Source organism: Engraulis encrasicolus, chromosome 24, assembly GCF_034702125.1.
Source record: "Engraulis encrasicolus isolate BLACKSEA-1 chromosome 24, IST_EnEncr_1.0, whole genome shotgun sequence".
NCBI lineage: Eukaryota > Metazoa > Chordata > Actinopteri > Clupeiformes > Engraulidae > Engraulis > Engraulis encrasicolus.
Genome location: NC_085880.1, coordinates 41891958 through 41909772, shown reverse-complemented (window position 1 = coordinate 41909772; position 17815 = coordinate 41891958). Strand labels below are relative to the sequence as shown.

General features: G+C 47.1%; 1 protein-coding gene across 1 annotated transcript; it reads right to left on the bottom strand.

Annotated features, from left to right (window-relative positions):
• Positions 1-5737: 5737 nt before the first annotated feature.
• fgf8a (fibroblast growth factor 8a) lies at positions 5738-13228 on the bottom strand. The gene is made up of 5 exons (XM_063190960.1): positions 13084-13228; positions 12937-12973; positions 11715-11895; positions 8701-8807; positions 5738-6034 (listed from the first exon to the last, which is right to left on the bottom strand). Exons 1-5 carry the CDS (start codon positions 13113-13115, stop codon positions 5744-5746), a joined length of 648 nt encoding a protein of 215 aa, XP_063047030.1. The 5' UTR covers positions 13116-13228; the 3' UTR covers positions 5738-5743.
• Positions 13229-17815: the final 4587 nt, after the last annotated feature.

The following is a 17815-nucleotide window of genomic DNA, read 5'->3' as shown; positions in this document are numbered from 1 at the left end:
AAAGCACTGTATCCATGCGGGCCGGGTCAGACGGAACCAGATCCAACTGGGCTCTATTGGGCTCTTTTGCCCAGCACCCAGCACCCTCCAACCCCGCACCCTCTCTGCTCCAGAATGCCCTGCTGAGTCCACTACCTCTCCCCCAAGGTTGCCAGATTGGGCTGCTTGGGATGGCCGTCTGCGGGTAAAAATGAGTAAAAAGGGCCTTTGAGTGGATCTTTCTGCAAATGAATGGTCAGAGAAATCAATTGCATTTAGTTCGAAGTAGGCAGATTTTAGTGCGTCCAGTTCCAGGCGGGTTTTGAGTATTTTTTTTTTGGGCTGGAAATGATCGTTAGGATGGCCGTCTGTGGGTAAAAATGTGTAAAAAGGGCATTTGAGTGGAGTTTTCTGCAAATTTATGGCCAGAGAAATCAGAAAAGTGGGCGATTTAGTGCTTCCAGGCGGGTTTTGAGCCATTTTTTAATTTGGGCTGGATATGATCGGTCTCATCTGGCAACCCTGCTCTCCCCACAGTCTGACCCCAAGCTCAGGGGGGGTCATCTCAGCTGCAGGCTGCAGGCCTCAACAAGGGGCTGCCTGGCTGGCTGGCTGGATAACTGACCACATGGTGGAGTGGACTGCTGCAAAAATAACAGAAGTGCAAAGGCATTTAGAATAGGCTACTACATGTATCATAAACCAGGCAGAGAAAAAAGATCTAACAACCAACGCTGATTACATTGACAGAGGGAGAAAGAGAAAGAGAGAGAGAGAGAGAGATGGGGCTAGAAAGAGAAAGGCAGAGAGGGAGTAGAGTGGAGGCGAATAGATTGCTGGGTTTCCAGGAACTAAGACCAATTATGGTGCATTTGAGTTGTCAAGTGTGAGGTACTGCATTACACTTAGACCTGATGCTGAGGATCTATCGCGACCGCTCAGTGTGTGATATCTACGATAGGTGGAAGACAAGTTGTAAGCGGACTTTGTAAGTAGGTGTTTTGTTTATATGTACATATGGACAAACCCTTGTGATAAACATAGCCGTCTTTAAACACAACTAAAGGGTCTCCCCCCCCCCTCTCTCTCATCGTCTCTCTCGTTCTCTCTCTGACACACACACACACACACACAGCACCCCTTGGCTTTTTGCCCCTAAGGGCCCTGAGAGCAAATAAGACCCCTCTTTAGAATGACCTGAAGACCTTTCCAATCAGATTAAGCCCCCTCAGCCTCCGGGTCTTGGCCCAAGTCCACCACTCACCCAGGCCCGGCCTAGTCCCAGACCCAGGCCCACACACCCACCTGCCCATCGGGAGAAGGGCAGATGGGGCAAAGAGGTGAGTTGTCCTGGACCCACAAAGTCTTCTGAAAGGGCCCCCCACCCAACACATACAATGTAATGAGGACCCAATTACCGGTATGCCCCCACACTGCCCTGGGCCCAGGCCCACACACCCACCTACCCATCCGCCCTCCCACCCAGGGCAGAGGTAAAGTTGTCCTGGGCTCAGGGCAATGGGCAGTGGGGGGCCCATAATTGGGTCCTCATTACATTGAATGTGTTGGGTGGGGGGCCCTTTCAGAAGACTTTGTCCTGGGCAAGGTGAGTTGGGGTGAGTTGTTCCGGTCCCAGGGCAATGGGGGGGTAGTGGGGTGGGATAATTGAGCTCTCATTACGTTGAATGTGTTGGGTGGGGGGCCCTTTCAGAAGAGTTTGTCCTGGGCCCAGCCAAAGCTGTTGGCGGCCCTGCTCCCACCCACCACTGCAGCACTCTATTCTATTCCATTCCATCACATCCCACCCCAGCATCATCAGCTGCCAGCAAGATCAGCAACTGACTCGACTCAACTGTACAAGGTGTTAATGCCCCGGATTAAAGTAAAACACCTGTCCTCTGGCCCTACGGTGACCTAGAGGTAGGGCAATCGTCCACTAAACGGGTTCGATTCCCTGCCCGGGTCCTTTGACGGTCCTTCCCCATCTCTCTCTCCCAACTTACTTCCTGTCACCATCTTCACTATACTATCATAAATAAAGCCAAAAAGACCCAAAACAAATCTTAACACCTGTCCTCTGCTGAGAAGGGACACACTGCTGAGATCGGGACAGGGGTGCATGGGGCAACCGTAGCCTCTCGAGTTCACAGTGAGACGATAGCCGGGAAGGGTAGCCTGATTATCATCGTCAGTAGCCTGATTATCATCGACTTGAGACTTGGTCTGACCTACAGCATAACAATTAACGTTTCCCAAATGGCACGGCATGGTTGACCCGCCTCTCTTGGTTTGCTATTGGTCGAGGCCAGAAAAGGCTGTGCGGAAGTTTAAACCAAACAGTTTCTTAGCCCCAATAGAATGTCTCTGCTTAAACCACATCACTGCCTTGAACACGCCTCTACCCAATTGCCATTGGAGCTGCCCTAAGTTGATTGGTTCCCGACAAAGAGGGTGGAGTTCCCGTTTTTTCCAGAGATCAGAAACGACATTTACATTGCTCGTGGCCTGACTAGAAGCAACGCCAAAGGTGTTGCGTCACTAGCAGAGCGTGGCCTGGCTACGGGAAGGGGAAAGAGAAGCCAAGCTCTCTCAGCCAGCCAGCTAACTAACTGCTTCATTTCCCCCACTGGGGCTATCCCTATGGCAGAGGCGAACTTTCCATTAGGCAAACCTAGGCAATTGCCTAGGGCCCCGACCAAATCTGCCCTCCATAGGGCCCCCCAGCTGTCACACCAGTCGTGATAAACACACAAAAAGCAGGTCTGATCTTCATTTCTAATGTATGTAAGGTAATCAAAGATATATATACGAGAAAAAACACAAAAATAGCACCCTCGCTCCTTCCATGCATTGGCAATTGTGGTGAAGTGTTTAAAGAACGACTTTGGAGGGCCAGATGTTTATATTTTGCCGAGGGCCCCAAAGTAGTGAGATCCGCCCCTATCCCTATGGGCTCTGTGCCCTGGACGCAGCCATCACAAACACAGGCTGTGCCAACTCCAGAGATCACTACTGTACACTTCTCACACATGCAGCCTCCCTTTCCCCTCCATGTCACCCCTGTAGAACCTCCTCCACCACCCACCATTCTTATGTTCTATTCAGAGTATAAGTATGAAAACATGTAAGTGGACGTGAGTCTACACAGTAAAAACAAAATACAGTGTTAATTCAACACACTCAAGAGAGTTCATTTAACATCTAGATTGTATTGTATAGTCCCAGAGTACTCAGAGTACTGTTTTTTTTTACTGCGAAGAGCAGTGATTCCCATCCAACCAGGGGTATGATGACCACTTGGGTTATACAAACACGCTGCTGGTGGTACTTGAAACGATGCAATGATAAATGCACGGAGGAAGAGATAGAGAGATGAAGGAGTGTGAGGGGGTACTCAATGTATGGTGGAAAAAGTCTTAGGGGGTATGCAAGATGAAAAAAGTTGGGAACCACTGATATAGAGGTTGTTGTATCGTAGGGTTTCTCAACGGGGGCACTACAGCCCCACAGGGGGCGTTGGGGAGCCCTAGGGGGGTGTTGAGAAGGACACATCTGAGAGGGAGTGGTGCTTAGTTGCCATTGGGGGTTATTAGTTCATCTTATTTTTTAACACTAAAAGGGTGTTGGCAGGCTTATGATGAGGTCAAAGGGGCGTTGGGAGGCTTATGATGAGGTCAAGGGGGCATTTATTCAAAAAAGGTTGAGAACCACTGTTTTGCATTGTATTGCATCCAGGAGTGAAGAGGAGAAGTTGTGAAGTAATGGAGGCCATGAAGCAGAGGGTGTGCTGATTCAATTACTGACCTAATATTAACCCTCTCAGCAGCTGCTTGGCCCCTTACACCATGAGGTACTTTATTATCAGTGAAAGATCTTAAGTCAAAAGTTACGTCTGTTTACATTTGAGTTTATCCCTCACTACTTAACTTGATCAAATAAGTTTGGGACCATTTGTCAGGGGGGAAAAAAACTGTGGGCCAAAAAAGAAAACTCAGGCTAGCCAGGCTGTGCCCTCCTAGTGACGCAACACTTTCAGCGTTGCAACTAGTCAGGTCAAGAGCAATGAAAGTACTTTCTGAGTTCCCTCCCACTTTATCGGTAAGCAAACAACCATGAGCAAACCAAGGGAGGTGGGTCAACTATGCTGTTTGGAAAATGTTAATTGTTATGCTCTTGGTCAGACCAAGTCTCGAAGAAATTTGAACGTCGATGATAATCAGCCTAACTCAGAGAAGCAGGAAAGAGAACGTCAGCCAAACACCAAATTTCAGTATTCTAATGTAAATTTATTACACCTTTTTAAATAAATATTTCCATCATTAAAATTATTTTACACATCCTCAAATAAAAAATATATTTATATATGTATAAAAAAACATACAGACAAAAAATACAACAAAGGACAACAGAGGGTTTCCTACATTTTCAAATGACACATTTTAAAACACCTCCAATGTACAGTTAAACCCAGGAAACCTGTGATCATTAAACCTTTTAGCTGCCATAAAACGATGTGTCTTTTAAAGCTCGGTCTGCTTTTAGTGTCTAGCCTTGTCTCAAGAAGCTTCCAGAGAGGTTATCAGAGATGAGTGGGGATGTCTTATCACTGGGAGTCCCTGCATGGCGAGCCCATGTTACATATGGGGATGTGTTTTTGTGTGTGTGTGTGTGTGTGTGTGTGTGTGTGTGTGTGTGTGTGTGTGTGTGTGTGTGTGTGTGTGTGTGTGTGTGTGTGTGTCTGTGTCTGTGTCTGTGTCTGTGTCTGTGTCTGTGTGTATCTGTGTGTGCGTGTACTCCACCAATCTACCTTCGTGAGGCCACTGCTATTGGAGTACACCAACAAGGTGAGGCCCTCACTCCATGTGGGGCCCAAATCCTGGACCCCACATGTTTTGACCCCTTTTGCTGGGGTAGTAAAAGTATACAGATATTTCCTCACTTACAGGTTAAGGTTAGGGATTGTTTTGGTTTGGGCACAGTTTAGCATTCTTAAGCTATTGTTAAGCTTAGTATGAATAGAAGTCAATGCGAGGGCCCCACCACAAAGATATATGTGTGTGTGTTTGAGTGTGTGCGTGCGTGCGTGTGTGCGTGTGTGCGTGCGCACGTGTGTGTTTGTGTGTGTGTGTGTTGAAGGTCACTGCATGTATGAATATGTGTATAGGAGAGAGAGAGTTTGAATGAAACCTCTCTCCTACTGTCAGTGCGTTCTCTTAGGCTCTTACAGTTTCCCAAAAAAGCAGCATTGTGAAAAGTACAAACTCTGAACCATCTGAAAAACAACCAAAAACAAATAAAAAAAAAAAAAAAAAAAAATAGATAACGTCCCGCACTACTAAAACGTCAGCACTCACAGCGTTCCAAATGAGTCATAATGCATCATTCTCTAAAACATTTTTTTACACAGGTCAGTACTAAAAGTCTGGAGTACAAAAATATATTTCTTTTTTCCCCATGTTTTTTTTCTAACATTTTTTTTGCTTTCTGTAAAATTATAAAAACTAGTTGTTAGGTATATTAATGCTCAGTACAAAACTGTTTCTAAAAAGTTCATGAGTGGGAAGAAAGAAGTCCAGAGCGGAGAGCAAAGAAGGCCGGAGGAGGAGAGGAGAACATCTGTCCTTTACAGTCTGTTTTTTGTTCCTCCTTTCGCACACCTCCTCCTCTTTTTTTGTCCAAAATCTGTCTCTCTCTCTCTGTCTCTCTGCTCTCGTTCTTCTTCTTTTTCTTCGTCTTCTTTCCTCCTCCTCCTCCTCCACGCCGGTCAGTGCCGGTGTGAGGAGTAGCGCGTGCGCTTAGTCCTTTTGGGGAAGGGGAAGTTGATGAACTCGAAGGGCCGCTGCTCCATGACATGGTGGTGGTGGTGGTGGCCCTTGGGCAGCCGCTTCATGAAGTGCACCTCGCGCTGGTGTTGCCGCGTCTTGGAGCCCTTGCGTGGCCGCCCGCGACGCGTGAAGGCCATGTACCAGCCCTCGTACTTGGCGTTCTGCAGCGCTGTGTAGTTGTTCTCCAGCACGATCTCCGTGAAGATGCAGTCCTTCCCCTGGCCGTTCCTCTGGAAAAACGCGAACAGTGAGAGAGAGAGAGAGAGAGAGAGAGAGAGAGAGAGAGAGAAGGGAGAAAAAAACAATTAGCCCCTTTGCACAGAGCATATTTTATATCACCAAATGACAAAGTCTTAATCTGTCACTTGAAGCTCTCTGAAGCTAATGTCAGAGCAATATCATTACGATCTTACTGTAAGATATTATGACTTTGAGTCTTTTTAGCACCGCGAACGGGCCCCTCGGCGGGCCCATGTGCACAAAAAGAGGCTACAATCCATCATTTCCATTTCTCTACAGAACAGTTTTCATTTTCTTTTAAATAAAATATAAATTGGGACAATAGGACAGAAATATGAAAGGTGGACGAGGTTAGCGAAGGGTAATATTTAAATTTATTGATGGGAAAAATGGAATCTATCAAAAAAAAAGGGGACTAGCAAGCAAGCACAAGAGCCTGTCCCGGTTTACAATCGCGGAGACTCCCCCACACGCACATGGCATATGCTGAAGTCATTACACTGGAAGATCAAGGCAGAGAGGGAAATGACAGCAGTAACCAATGACTTTCCCTCTTCAGTAAACACAGACGCGGATGGATCCATCCTCCCAGATAAATCGTTCTCTTCTTCCACCACAAGCCACTCCATGGGTCAATAGTTTAAAGCTTGGCATAGGAGGGGGGGAAATATTTTGGTGGGGTGCCTTGAGTTTTAATTTTTTATGACCAATGCGTAAAACAAAAACAAACAAAAAAAGAGAAAGAAAGCCTTAGATGTATTTATGACGGCGCGCCTGTCATGGTCGAGTACACCACCAGCTCTTTTTGAGGTGCACGCCTTTTGAATATCAATACATCACGAGATCAAGTGATTACGCAAAGGCATATAAATTATGCTACAAGCCAATATCTAGTCTCGCCTCTGAGAAATGTATTTATTTAGGCAAAGAGGACGATGGAACTGCACTGCAGTCGTCTTAAGGACTTCACCTAACACTGGATGTTCTAACTGGTCTTCAACCTGCAGAGATTCCTCAGCGGACGGGGCCAATGTTGGAGGGATGAGGAGATGAAAGTATATCTTTCTCTTCCTGTCCCACCCTGCCAATATAAATATATAATCTAATGATTCTCACCACCGCAGAAATACCACATCCTACTACGGTACACCCAAAGCTCATACTTTCTCTCTCTCTCTCTCTCTCTCTCTCTCTCTCTCTCTCTCTCTCTCTCTCTCTCTCTCTCTCTCTCTCTCTCTCTCTCTTTCTCTCCCTTGCCTCCTCACAACCTGCCAAATCGACAGCCCCATCACTGTTCGAGGAAGCCAAACCACCAGTGCTGAGGATCCTATCTTCAACCTCTTAACAAAACGGCCTGTTTAAAAATAAAACTTGACCCCGGGGGGGTGGGGGTGAGTGTGGAATGAAAAAAAAGAGCCTGCACTCCTCTTCACCAGCGGGGGTAAAAAAAAAAACCCAACACAAACAAAAATCTCTCTCTCTCTCTCTCTCTCACCTCTCTCTCTCTCTCTCTCTCTCTCTCTCTCTCTCTCTCTCTCTCTCTCTCTCTCTCTCTCTCTCTCTCTCTCTCGCTGTCTTTTCCAAGCAGGCTGTCGTTGGGCAGCCAATATGTCGGATAGCATAAGATCAGGATGCCAAGCAGATGGTCCACCTGGCAGGGTGCTGGGAGGAGGGGGCAGAGCATGGATCCCACTTTATTACCACGCACAGCGAGAGGAGAGGAGAGGAGAGGAGAGGAGAGGAGAGGAGAGGAGAGGAGAGGAGAGGAGAGAGGAGAGGAGAGGAGAGGGGAGGAGAGAGGAGAGAGGAGAGGAGGAGAGGAGAGGAGAGGGGAGAGGAGAGGAGGGGATGTGAGAGGAGAGGAGAGGAGAGGAGAGGAGAGGAGAGGAGAGGAGAGAGGAGAGGAGAGGAGAGGAGAGGAGAGGAGGAGAGGAGAGGAGAGGGGAGAGGAGAGGAGGGGAGAGGAGAAGAGAGGAGAGGAGAGAGGAGAGGAGAGGAGAGGAGAGGAGAGGAGAAGAGAGGAGAAGAGAAGAGAAGAGAAGAGAAGAGAAGAGAAGGAGGCGCACATCTATCTACCCTTGGAGTGGCCGCCGCGGCCCACCGGCCGGCTAGCTAAAAAAGGAGGAAAAGGAAAGATCCTATTCTTCACACACCATCTCACACGTACTGTAGGGGAGAGGCGCAAGGATAGAAAAAGCCACCATACAAATCCGGACAAGACCTCAGGCCTCTTATATATGGATGGTCAGAGAGAGAGAGCACACTGATGATTGTGTTTTGTTTGTTTGATGCCATTTTTTTATTGGCATCTTTGCCACAGAAGCACATTTAAGGTTATCCCTTCACAGGGGAATGGCGGAGTCAGATTTTTTTTTCATAAGTGTCCCAGGTTTTATCGTTTTGTTATTGAAGCAAAATTTACTGCTTGGCTGTGTGTATGGCCTGGATTTTAAAATGCTACAAAATTGGCCAGCAAACTTGCTGTACAAAAACGCCTCCCCGCCTCTGCTGGCCACAGCCATCTGAGCTGAGATGAGATGGGGGACAGTCAAGCAGATTTTCAGGCGCACAGAGCCGTAACCAATACTAAGAAAGACCTGCGGCGATAACGACAAAAAAATAAAAAAATAAAATAATGACAACATTTTCCTCTTACCTTGCCAACCAACTTCCCCCGCCGGTTCATGCAGATATACAACCCCGTCTCGGCGCCTTTGATGCGCACCCGACTTCCAAACGTGTCCGTCTCCACAATGAGTTTAGCTGGTTGGAAACAAAAAGGTTATTTTATTAACTACCTGGAGGATTGGGGACTGGACTGGATGGAGGATATGCAGTCAGCTGTTGGATGGACACAAGGCAGCATATTTGGAGGAGGCTGTAATTTCGTAGCAGTTATTTGTCTCATTTGAGACCCACCTACACAGTGAAGTCCAACGATTTCTTCAACTACGTACTATGAACCCCCGGCCACTCCACTCCACACAAATGCACATACGTACACGTGCAAGACAAACTTGCACACATGCCCAAATGCTTGCACACACACCACACAGACACACACATGCACACATAAACATATGTACACACGCCATGCTCTCTCTCTCTCTCTCTCTCGTATTTTCTCTGTCTCTCTCTGTCTCTCTGTCTCTCTCTCAATCTCTCTCTCTCTCTCTCTCTCTCTCTCTCTCTCTCTCTCTCTCTCTCTCTCTCTCTCTCTCTCTCTCTCTCTCTCTCTCTCTCTCTCTCTCTCGCTCACCCACCCACCCACACACACACACACACATGCTGAGGCACATATACACAAAACCTGTAGGGACTATTCCTAAGGATTTATGCAAGCTTAAATTCTTGGCAAAATGATAAAAACATGTGTACCTTGATTCTTTCGAGCAAGAAAGATGTCCTGGAAGGACTATTAGGTCTCTTATAAATCTATACATACTTCACACGTACAAAGCAACGTGCATGGGTAGTGTGTGTCACTGTCTCTGTGACTGTGTGCACTTTATAGCGCAGATGCCGTAAAATCCTACAATTCTTTTGAAGGGTCATCATTGTTCAAAAGGACTGGGCACGGACTTCAAGTCAACTTCTCCGCCAACTGACCAAGAGAGAGCACTCAAACATAAACCCACTCAACACTGTTTTAAAGACCCGAGGTCTGTCTGAAAGCCCTGGTGGAAAATGTTGTGGACCTAGAGACTACAGATGGAAATGTAAATATATCCAAAACAATAACCCTCTAATATTGAAACCTTTCAAGGCTTCACCTAGAATCAAGAGATGATAACAGGGATATAACAAGTCAACTACCATCTTCACCTTCAGTAAAACAAACAAACAAACAAAAAAATCTCTACACGGATTATAACTTGTGATAAGTGAAAATATTTGAGAGTGAAAAGTGAAACGCAATTTTCATTTAACCTCCAGCAATGGAGGCTACCTTCTCTGGATGACCGAGAGTAAAAAAAAAAAAATGCACACACACACACACACACACGCAAGCACACACACGCACACACACACACACACACACACACACACACACACACACACACACACACACACACACACACACACACAAGCCGACCCGACCCAAGCGAGCGTCTTCTTTTGATTCCTCTCCCCTTGCGCTCTAGCGATCGTAAAGAGTTACGGTTCAAATGGAGGGGGTCAGATAGCCTGCTGTTGAGGAGGCCTGACCACAAGCCTCAGATCAGATCAGATCAGCAGCCAAAGGGAGGCTCTACGTTGCTGGCCACACACTCTCCTCTCCAGCCCCACTGTCACTGAAACATGCTCAGGTGACACGGATGTCACTGGAGCCTCCCTTTGCCAAAAGCGTGGGGGTGGAGGTGACGGGTGGGTGGCTAGCTGGCTAGCTGGCTGGGTGAGTGCATGGTGGGGTGTGGTGTGGGTGGCTAGCTGGCTAGCTGGCTGGGTGAGTGCATGGTGTGGTGTGGGGTGTGGGGTGTGGTGTGGGGTGGTGGTGGGGTGGGTTGGGATGGAGTGTGTGTGTGGGGGTGGTAGTGCTGAGGGGGTCTGGAAATATGTTCAGAATCAACCACACAGAAATGCCTCCACACACACAGCAAATGCCCGGCCCGGGGCAGGGACACAGGCAGATAGGACAGACAGGGGGAGTCTCCATCTGAGAGCTTGGAACAGGCCCTGCCGTGGCACAGCCAGTGAGACACACTGCTGCTGCTGGTGCCAAGTCATGCCCAGTCCAATTGTCAATAATCCCAAAATCATTTTGGGGTGAAGAGCGCCTATGAATTATTTATTCTTTTAATTTTTTTTCCCCCACTTTGAAAATCTACTGAAGGTGCATCCCTACCACTACAAATGTAACCACCATGTTCATGCATAACAAAATTATGAAAATGTCATATTCAATAATGCTTTAAATGAATTGCCAATAATGGTCATTCAGGAAAAAGTAAGCCCATGCATCTCCACAATAAGATTTGTGAATGTTCAAAAGTTTCCTCAAATAATAAAAAAAAAAAAGGGGGGGGGGGGGGTTGCAAAAAGGAAAAAAAAGAAAATGAGCCTGTGCACATTGAATAACGCACCACAGCAATTCATAACAATTAAATTGGAAGGAAAAACTAAAAAGTGCACGTTGCAATTCGGTCAGAGGGTTTTTTAAAATCCAAGAACTGCCCAAAGAGGGAGGGTACGTTCTTCAGGAAATGTTCAGGCGGTTGAAGTAAGATGAGTTCTAATGCGTCTTCCAGACATGGGGGACTCTCCTGAGAATCACCTTCAGAACAATCTAGAATCCATTTGACATTTTTTGCACTCCACAGCTTCTTCTCGACTTTACCATCTGACACCAACTGCCAAACTATTTCCATCACACACGCCACCAAAAGTTCAATGCGTGCGTATCCAAATAAAGCAGTAAATCAAGCGTCTGTTTTAGGATTGTCTCATGACATCGTCCAGCATCCATAAATATGCAAAACATCGCCATTCTTCACTCATAACTGGAAAATATGCTTGGCCATTCAGCTGCAGCAGGCCTCAATGATGTTTAGATAATAGACAGCAGTAGGCCTATATCTACAGTTTTAAAAATATATATTTCTGATGCAAAATGCAAAATATATGCTATATATGCAAAATATGAACAAATTAAAAGCTTCTTATTCTTACCATGCACGTCTCCGTCATCCGCCATGGCGTTGATCTTCTTGCTCGGGAGGACCTGGACGTGTTTCCCGCTGGTTCGGCTGTAAAGCTGGTAGGTCCGAATGAGTCTCCGGCTCACACGGTCCGTCACTTTACTTTGCTCACTCACATGCTGTGTAAAATTAGGCGGGGACTGAATGGTTACCTGTCAGAAATTAAATAGGGTATAACACAATCAATATACCTGCTGTACACATCTCTTAAATCTTGGTAGACGTGCGTCAATTGGTTACACCGCGGCTGCGTAATTTTAGGGAAATCATATTTCATTTTGCGCTTTAAAATAATCTCCCAAGTATCCCAATTGCCGGTGATGAAGCATTGCGTTTTAAGAAAAATAGCATGTATAAGTAGGTCTACTATAGGCTACAGGTTCATAAAAAATAACCAAACAATTACATGCTACATCATCCAACATCTGTAATATATATATATATAGGGTAATGTTATTTTAGTGTCGGCTACCTGTTCACAGTCGCATGGCCTGCTCTAACCACAAGCTTGGTTGAATTTCAAACTCTGACTGCAATCCTCCAAAATTGTTTTGGGCCGGCTCAAACCATAGTTGTCAACAAATACAGTCTTTCCGCTGTTCATTCTGTGTCACCGCACACAGGATAACTGGGATAATTGCAGCGTTAAACTTTGCGCTCTAGACCTCATGGTAATTTCAAGAGGTAACTTTGAACCAGGCCTGTTTGCTTGTCTACAAGCTGCGGGTCAGGGCCATACAGTAGACTAATCTACAATCTGACCCGTACGCTACAAACGTATGCGGGTTAAAGGCCAAGTCATATGCGCGCTATCGTTGCCACTGAATAACGCGTTTGGCGAGGCGCAGACACCAGCCCTGGGAACTCCGCTACACCTAGTTATAATGCGATTTCCTCACCTTTCGCCCCCTACTCTCCACTTAATCATAATTCTATCATTAATTTCCTTCACCTGGTGACTTTCGGTTTGGAGTGCGCTAATAGACGCACAGAGGCGTGGGAGAAACCGTTATTGAGGATCTGTCATATACTGAACAATTAGATCAGATAATAAAATCAGATTATGCCGATAGCAATTGTGGCGCACAAAACTCTTTCAGTTAATAATTTATCAACATGAAGTTTAACCGCAGTCGATTTTTGTGCAGACTACAATAAGCAAGCTTGAATAAAACAAATGATCAGTTTCTTACCTGAGCATAGTAGCAGAAAGCAAAGAGGTGGAGGAACCTGATAAAAAAAACGACAAGACACCGAAAGTTAGAAGACGAAGGAAACAACAGCACAAATTACGCAAAGGGCAAAGCAAAGCATTTGATGGCTTCAGGAAATATACTCACAGATAACTCAGTCGGGAAGGAATGAGTCGCATGTTGATGAAAGGGGTTGTCCTTGCAGATAAAATTCTGACGATCAGCTGCGACTACTATTTAATTCAGATAGACCTCGAAGGACTTTTTGCGATAATTGTTTAGATCCTTTATTAACAGAATCTCCCTTGAGCTCCGATTCACAGCCTGCGCCGACGCGATCGATATATCTTCGAGCAACAAATACATCTCACAGCAGAGACGGCGTCGGAGACATGACCAGGACCACGTCCTCAACAGGGAGAAATACAAATACGAACTGGACACCGTTGTTGAACAAGTGTCAGAGTCGGTCAGTGTTCCTTCATCACTGGACGTGTAAGTGCACTTATCGAGAAAGAAGTGTGCATTTCGGGCTTTGGTTGAAGAGCTTTCGTGTTGATGCAGAACTCTGAGGAAAGCGCGTCAGATGCAAAGCGAAATAAAGTCCACTGTCGTCCACAGAAATGGTTTTACTGTACATTTAGTAGCGATATTTGCAGCCGGTAAAGATAGTTCCAATGTGGACTCTGGCGCTGTTTTTCCTGGCGTATCCACTCAGTAATTTGGTTGGAGTCCTGGGATGGATGTCCGATTGACAGTCAGACAGAGGAAGCGAACTGGCGCATCCCCTTTTGCGGTGATAGTGGTGTGGTAGTGTGTCCTTAGCAAACGCTGGTGCTGGACTGACTGCGCTCTCTTATCCCCTCCTCTACACCCATTGCCAGTGTCAACCCCCTGGTTAAGATGGTAGGGCGATGCTGGAGGAACAAGCCCCCTTTTCAACAGAACAAAAGCTATAGCCCCCCTCCCCCTGCATTTAAAATATACCCTTACCTGGGAGAAGGAGAAACACTTGCGGGAATACGGAGGCAGCCCATGGCGCAATGACACTTCTGCGTAAAACCAACGCTTCTAGAATGCGTGATATTGTATGCGCACTGTGTAGCTTTACAGTTATTGTAACGGGACATGTCAAATCGTAACCAATGGACGTCAACAATGCACCCGTGGCTTTGGTGGGGGTCCATGGGGTCAAAAGCTTACATTCTCATAATTTATTCATCACTGCCTTTGAGAGAGTAAAAGGCGACGAGGATGCGGTTTGCAAGATCCTGAAACTTGTGTAATTTCTTGGCTTCAGGCCTCAAACAGGCTTTTCTGTGGACTTGTGTATTGCCAAGGAGAAGTGTGAGACATATTAAAAGGATTACAGACGATTAGCGTTTTTAAAACAACAACCCCCTCCCTTCAACCCACAGAGACACAATGATACATCTTATGGTTATTTCTCGACTTAGGCCTTCGCTACTCTGCGATTGTAACTTGGGCGCACGGGAGATAACTGTTCCATTAACTGATCAGAACAACACATTTTACGCGCATATAACCATGTGGGTGTTCCCATAAGTTGTTCTCAACAAAGCTGTCATTGCGCGCGGCCTGTTGGACACGTGTATTCCAAAAGCCACAGAACTTGTCAATGATCTTTGCATTTCGAAAAGCAAGTTTCCCCACGATTGTCAGAAATAGTCTAATAAACATTCTCGTCTATAGATGGTGGGCGAAACGATGACCATTGACTTTATATATGCTAATTGGCTCTTAGTTGGCATAATGGCCCTTTGGAATGCAAACATATACAAATTAATCAGTCTGTTTCAACTCTCTGCACAAAGTCTTTGATTTCCCATCGCTAACGTTACTCCACCCTACCTTAGTGTATGGAACCTTTGAAAAACATCAATCAGGCCCTGCGCCATTATTGATGAGGCACCGTTAATTGAGTTATAGTCGCACTGCATCGAGACTCGTGTAGATCAATTCAGTTTGTTAAAAGCTTAATGTTTTTACTGACAACGCCCGTCGACAAAAAAAATGAATGGCAACTTACTTAGGTGTCGTCGCGAGGTGGACACTTTGGCCACCAGGTCAGGTCAGGTCAGGTCATTTTCACGGCATAGCAAAACTTTGTATGAGAACAAACACCAATATTCCACCAGCTATTATCTCAACAGAACCGACCCAAAACAAATAGCTACCGAGTTATTTTTGGTCAGCTGTTATGTTGAACAGTTCAGACACAAGAGTTTGGCACGGCCTTGCCATGCACGAGAATAATAAGTAAGTTCATCATGTCCCGGTTAACAAGGCTGCAGCAATATCCCTCATGTGCTTCATCATCATCACGACAGGCAGTAGCAGCAACCATGATCACTTAATAATGGATAATGACCACAAGGGGGAGACACCAAGATCTAACCGAGGAATGTCCAGCAGCACGCAAAGAAACAGCAAGAACAACTTTGGGGGAGAAACCTCAAGGCCCCTGGTGATTTACCTACCTGTGATTAAGCTCTTATTATGCCATAAAAAGCAACTTCGGTGATGATTCGAGCAGATCCAATCAATTGGCCAGAGAGTACATTCTAAACATGTCAGCACACTTCAAAGTGACATGTTTCTTCAGACCAATCAACTTGACACCAGTGAGCCCAAAACCGGAGCCCAGGGAGGGGGAATGATGGAGTGGACTGTCAGTACCATGACAGAGCTACAGCCATATGCTTCTCTTTTGCACTACGGCCGCTTGATGATCGTACTGAAGGATCACACTCGGTCAGTGCCAAGAATGGACCAATGGTTTAGTGGGAATGTGCGGTATGACTTGGATCATGAGTATGCACGTAACATGCTTAGGAGCCCTCTCCAGCCCAGCCCATGTGGTCATAGCGTGAGGAGAAGAGTTTTTGAGTGTGTGTGTGTGTGTGTGTGTGTGTGTGTGTGTGTGTGTGTGTGTGTGTGTGTGTGTGTGTGTGTGTGTGTGTGTGTGTGTGTGCGCGCACGCGCGTGCAGGGCCACTGACAGATTTGGTTGGTTGGGCCCAGGACAAAGCCATCTGAAAGGGCCCTCCGCCCAATACATGTAATGTAATGAGGACCCAATTTTGGGGGCCCTCTCTCCATGGGGGCCAGGACAACGGACCCCTTCGTCTCCTGTTGGCTTCATCTGTGAGTGCATGCAAGTTTACTATACCTATGTGTGTGTGAGTATGTGTGCATGCAAGCATTCCTGTGTGTGTGTGTGTGTGTGTGTGTGTGTGTGTGTGTGTGTGTGTGTGTGTGTGTGTGTGTGTGTGTGTGTGTGTGTGTGCGTGTGATTGAGTGCGTATGTGTGGGGCACATCTTGTGGGCGGTCGGGGAACGTCAAGTGGACCTGGCCATGGAGAGTCGTCGTGGGTGGGGTGAGCAGAGCAGAGCAGAGCAGAGCAGGCAGAGAACAGGGCCGGCGCTAGACATAAGCAGAGTACGCAGAGTGCTTAGGGCACCAACCAGTGCTTGGGGCACCAACCACTATGGCCCCAAAATTGGGGCCACTTAAATTGAGATTGCCAAAAAAAAAAAACGTCAGGAGAAAAATATTGAATTACATTACTAAACATATATTTATTCAATAGTTTTAATTAGTTAATAGATTATTATTATCATCATTATTATTTAATTATGAGGGGGGCCTCCTGACAGGTTATGCTTACGGCCTCCAAAACCTTAGCAGTGGCCATGCTGGAGAAGGCAGAGTAGAGTTGTGAAGGTAGAGAGGAGAAGGGAAGGGGTCAGGAGAGACGGGCGGCCGCCGAGACGTTTCATCTCCCAGACTTCTCCAGACGAGCGAGAAGGGGTCTCCGCTCAGGTCTCCGCTCAGGTCTGACAGCATCTCCCAAAAGCAAACACGGCCGACAGAGAGGGAGAAAAAGAGAGAGAGAAACAGAGAGAGAGAGACAGAGAGTGTGTGTGTGTGAGAGAGAGAGAGAGAGAGAGAGACACACACACAGAGAGAGAGAGAGAGAGAGAGAGAGAGAGAGACAGAGAGAGAGAGAGAGAGAGAGAAGGCCACACATGGATCTCCCCTACCTACCTCACATCACCACATTCCTCTGCAACCTCCTGTTTCCATTTTTCTTTCGTCTTAAAACACAGGGAGTCTCTTTTTTTCTTATTCCCCCCCACTCTCTCTCCCTCTCTATCTCTATCTCTCACCCAGCCCTCTCTCACTCTTTCTTTCTGTCTTTCTTTCTGTCTCTGTCCCTCATTCCTGCTCTGTTTTTTGATCCGAGTGTTATGTTTTGTATTGAAAGAGGATGTGTTTTAATGGCCCATTGAAAAGTCAACAGTCCCGGTGCATGGCTGAGCACTTCTGCATTGCCTGGGGCAGGGCTGGCCTGGCCATTACCAGCCCTCTGCACCGCGCTGTGCCGCGCTGTACCGCGCTGTACCGTGCTGTACCGCGCTGTACGCGCTGTGCCGCGCTGTACCGCGCTGTACCGTGCTGTACCGCGCTGTACGCGCTACCTGCCCTCTATGCCGCACTGTGCCGCGCTGTCCCGCACTGTCCCGCGCTGTGCCGTGCTATGGTGCACTTTGGCGCACTGTGTGCCGCGCTGTGCCGCGCTACCTGTCCTCCATGCCTTGCTGTGCCAGGCTACCTGCTTTCTACGCCACGCCGTGCTGCACTGTCCGGCGCTGTCCCGTGCTACCTGATATATACGCTTCATTGTGCCGCGCTACCTGCCCTCTACGCTGCGCTGTGCCGCGCTGTGCCGCGCTGTGCCGCGCTGTGCCGCGCTGTGCCGCGCTGTGCCGCGCTGTGCCGCGCTGTGCCGCGCTGTGCTACCTGCTATCTACGCTTCATTGTGCCGCGCTACCTGCCCTCTGCGCTGCGCTGT

Coding starts and splice junctions, on each gene's coding strand:
- fgf8a (XM_063190960.1), bottom strand. CDS start 13,115: ATGCGACTCATTCCTTCCCGACTGAGTTATCT. Junction 11,896..12,936: donor CTTTCTGCTACTATGCTCAG/GTAAGAAACTGA, acceptor AATTTCTGACAG/GTAACCATTCAGTCCCCGCC. Junction 6,035..8,700: donor GGGGGAAGTTGGTTGGCAAG/GTAAGAGGAAAA, acceptor GCGTTTTTCCAG/AGGAACGGCCAGGGGAAGGA.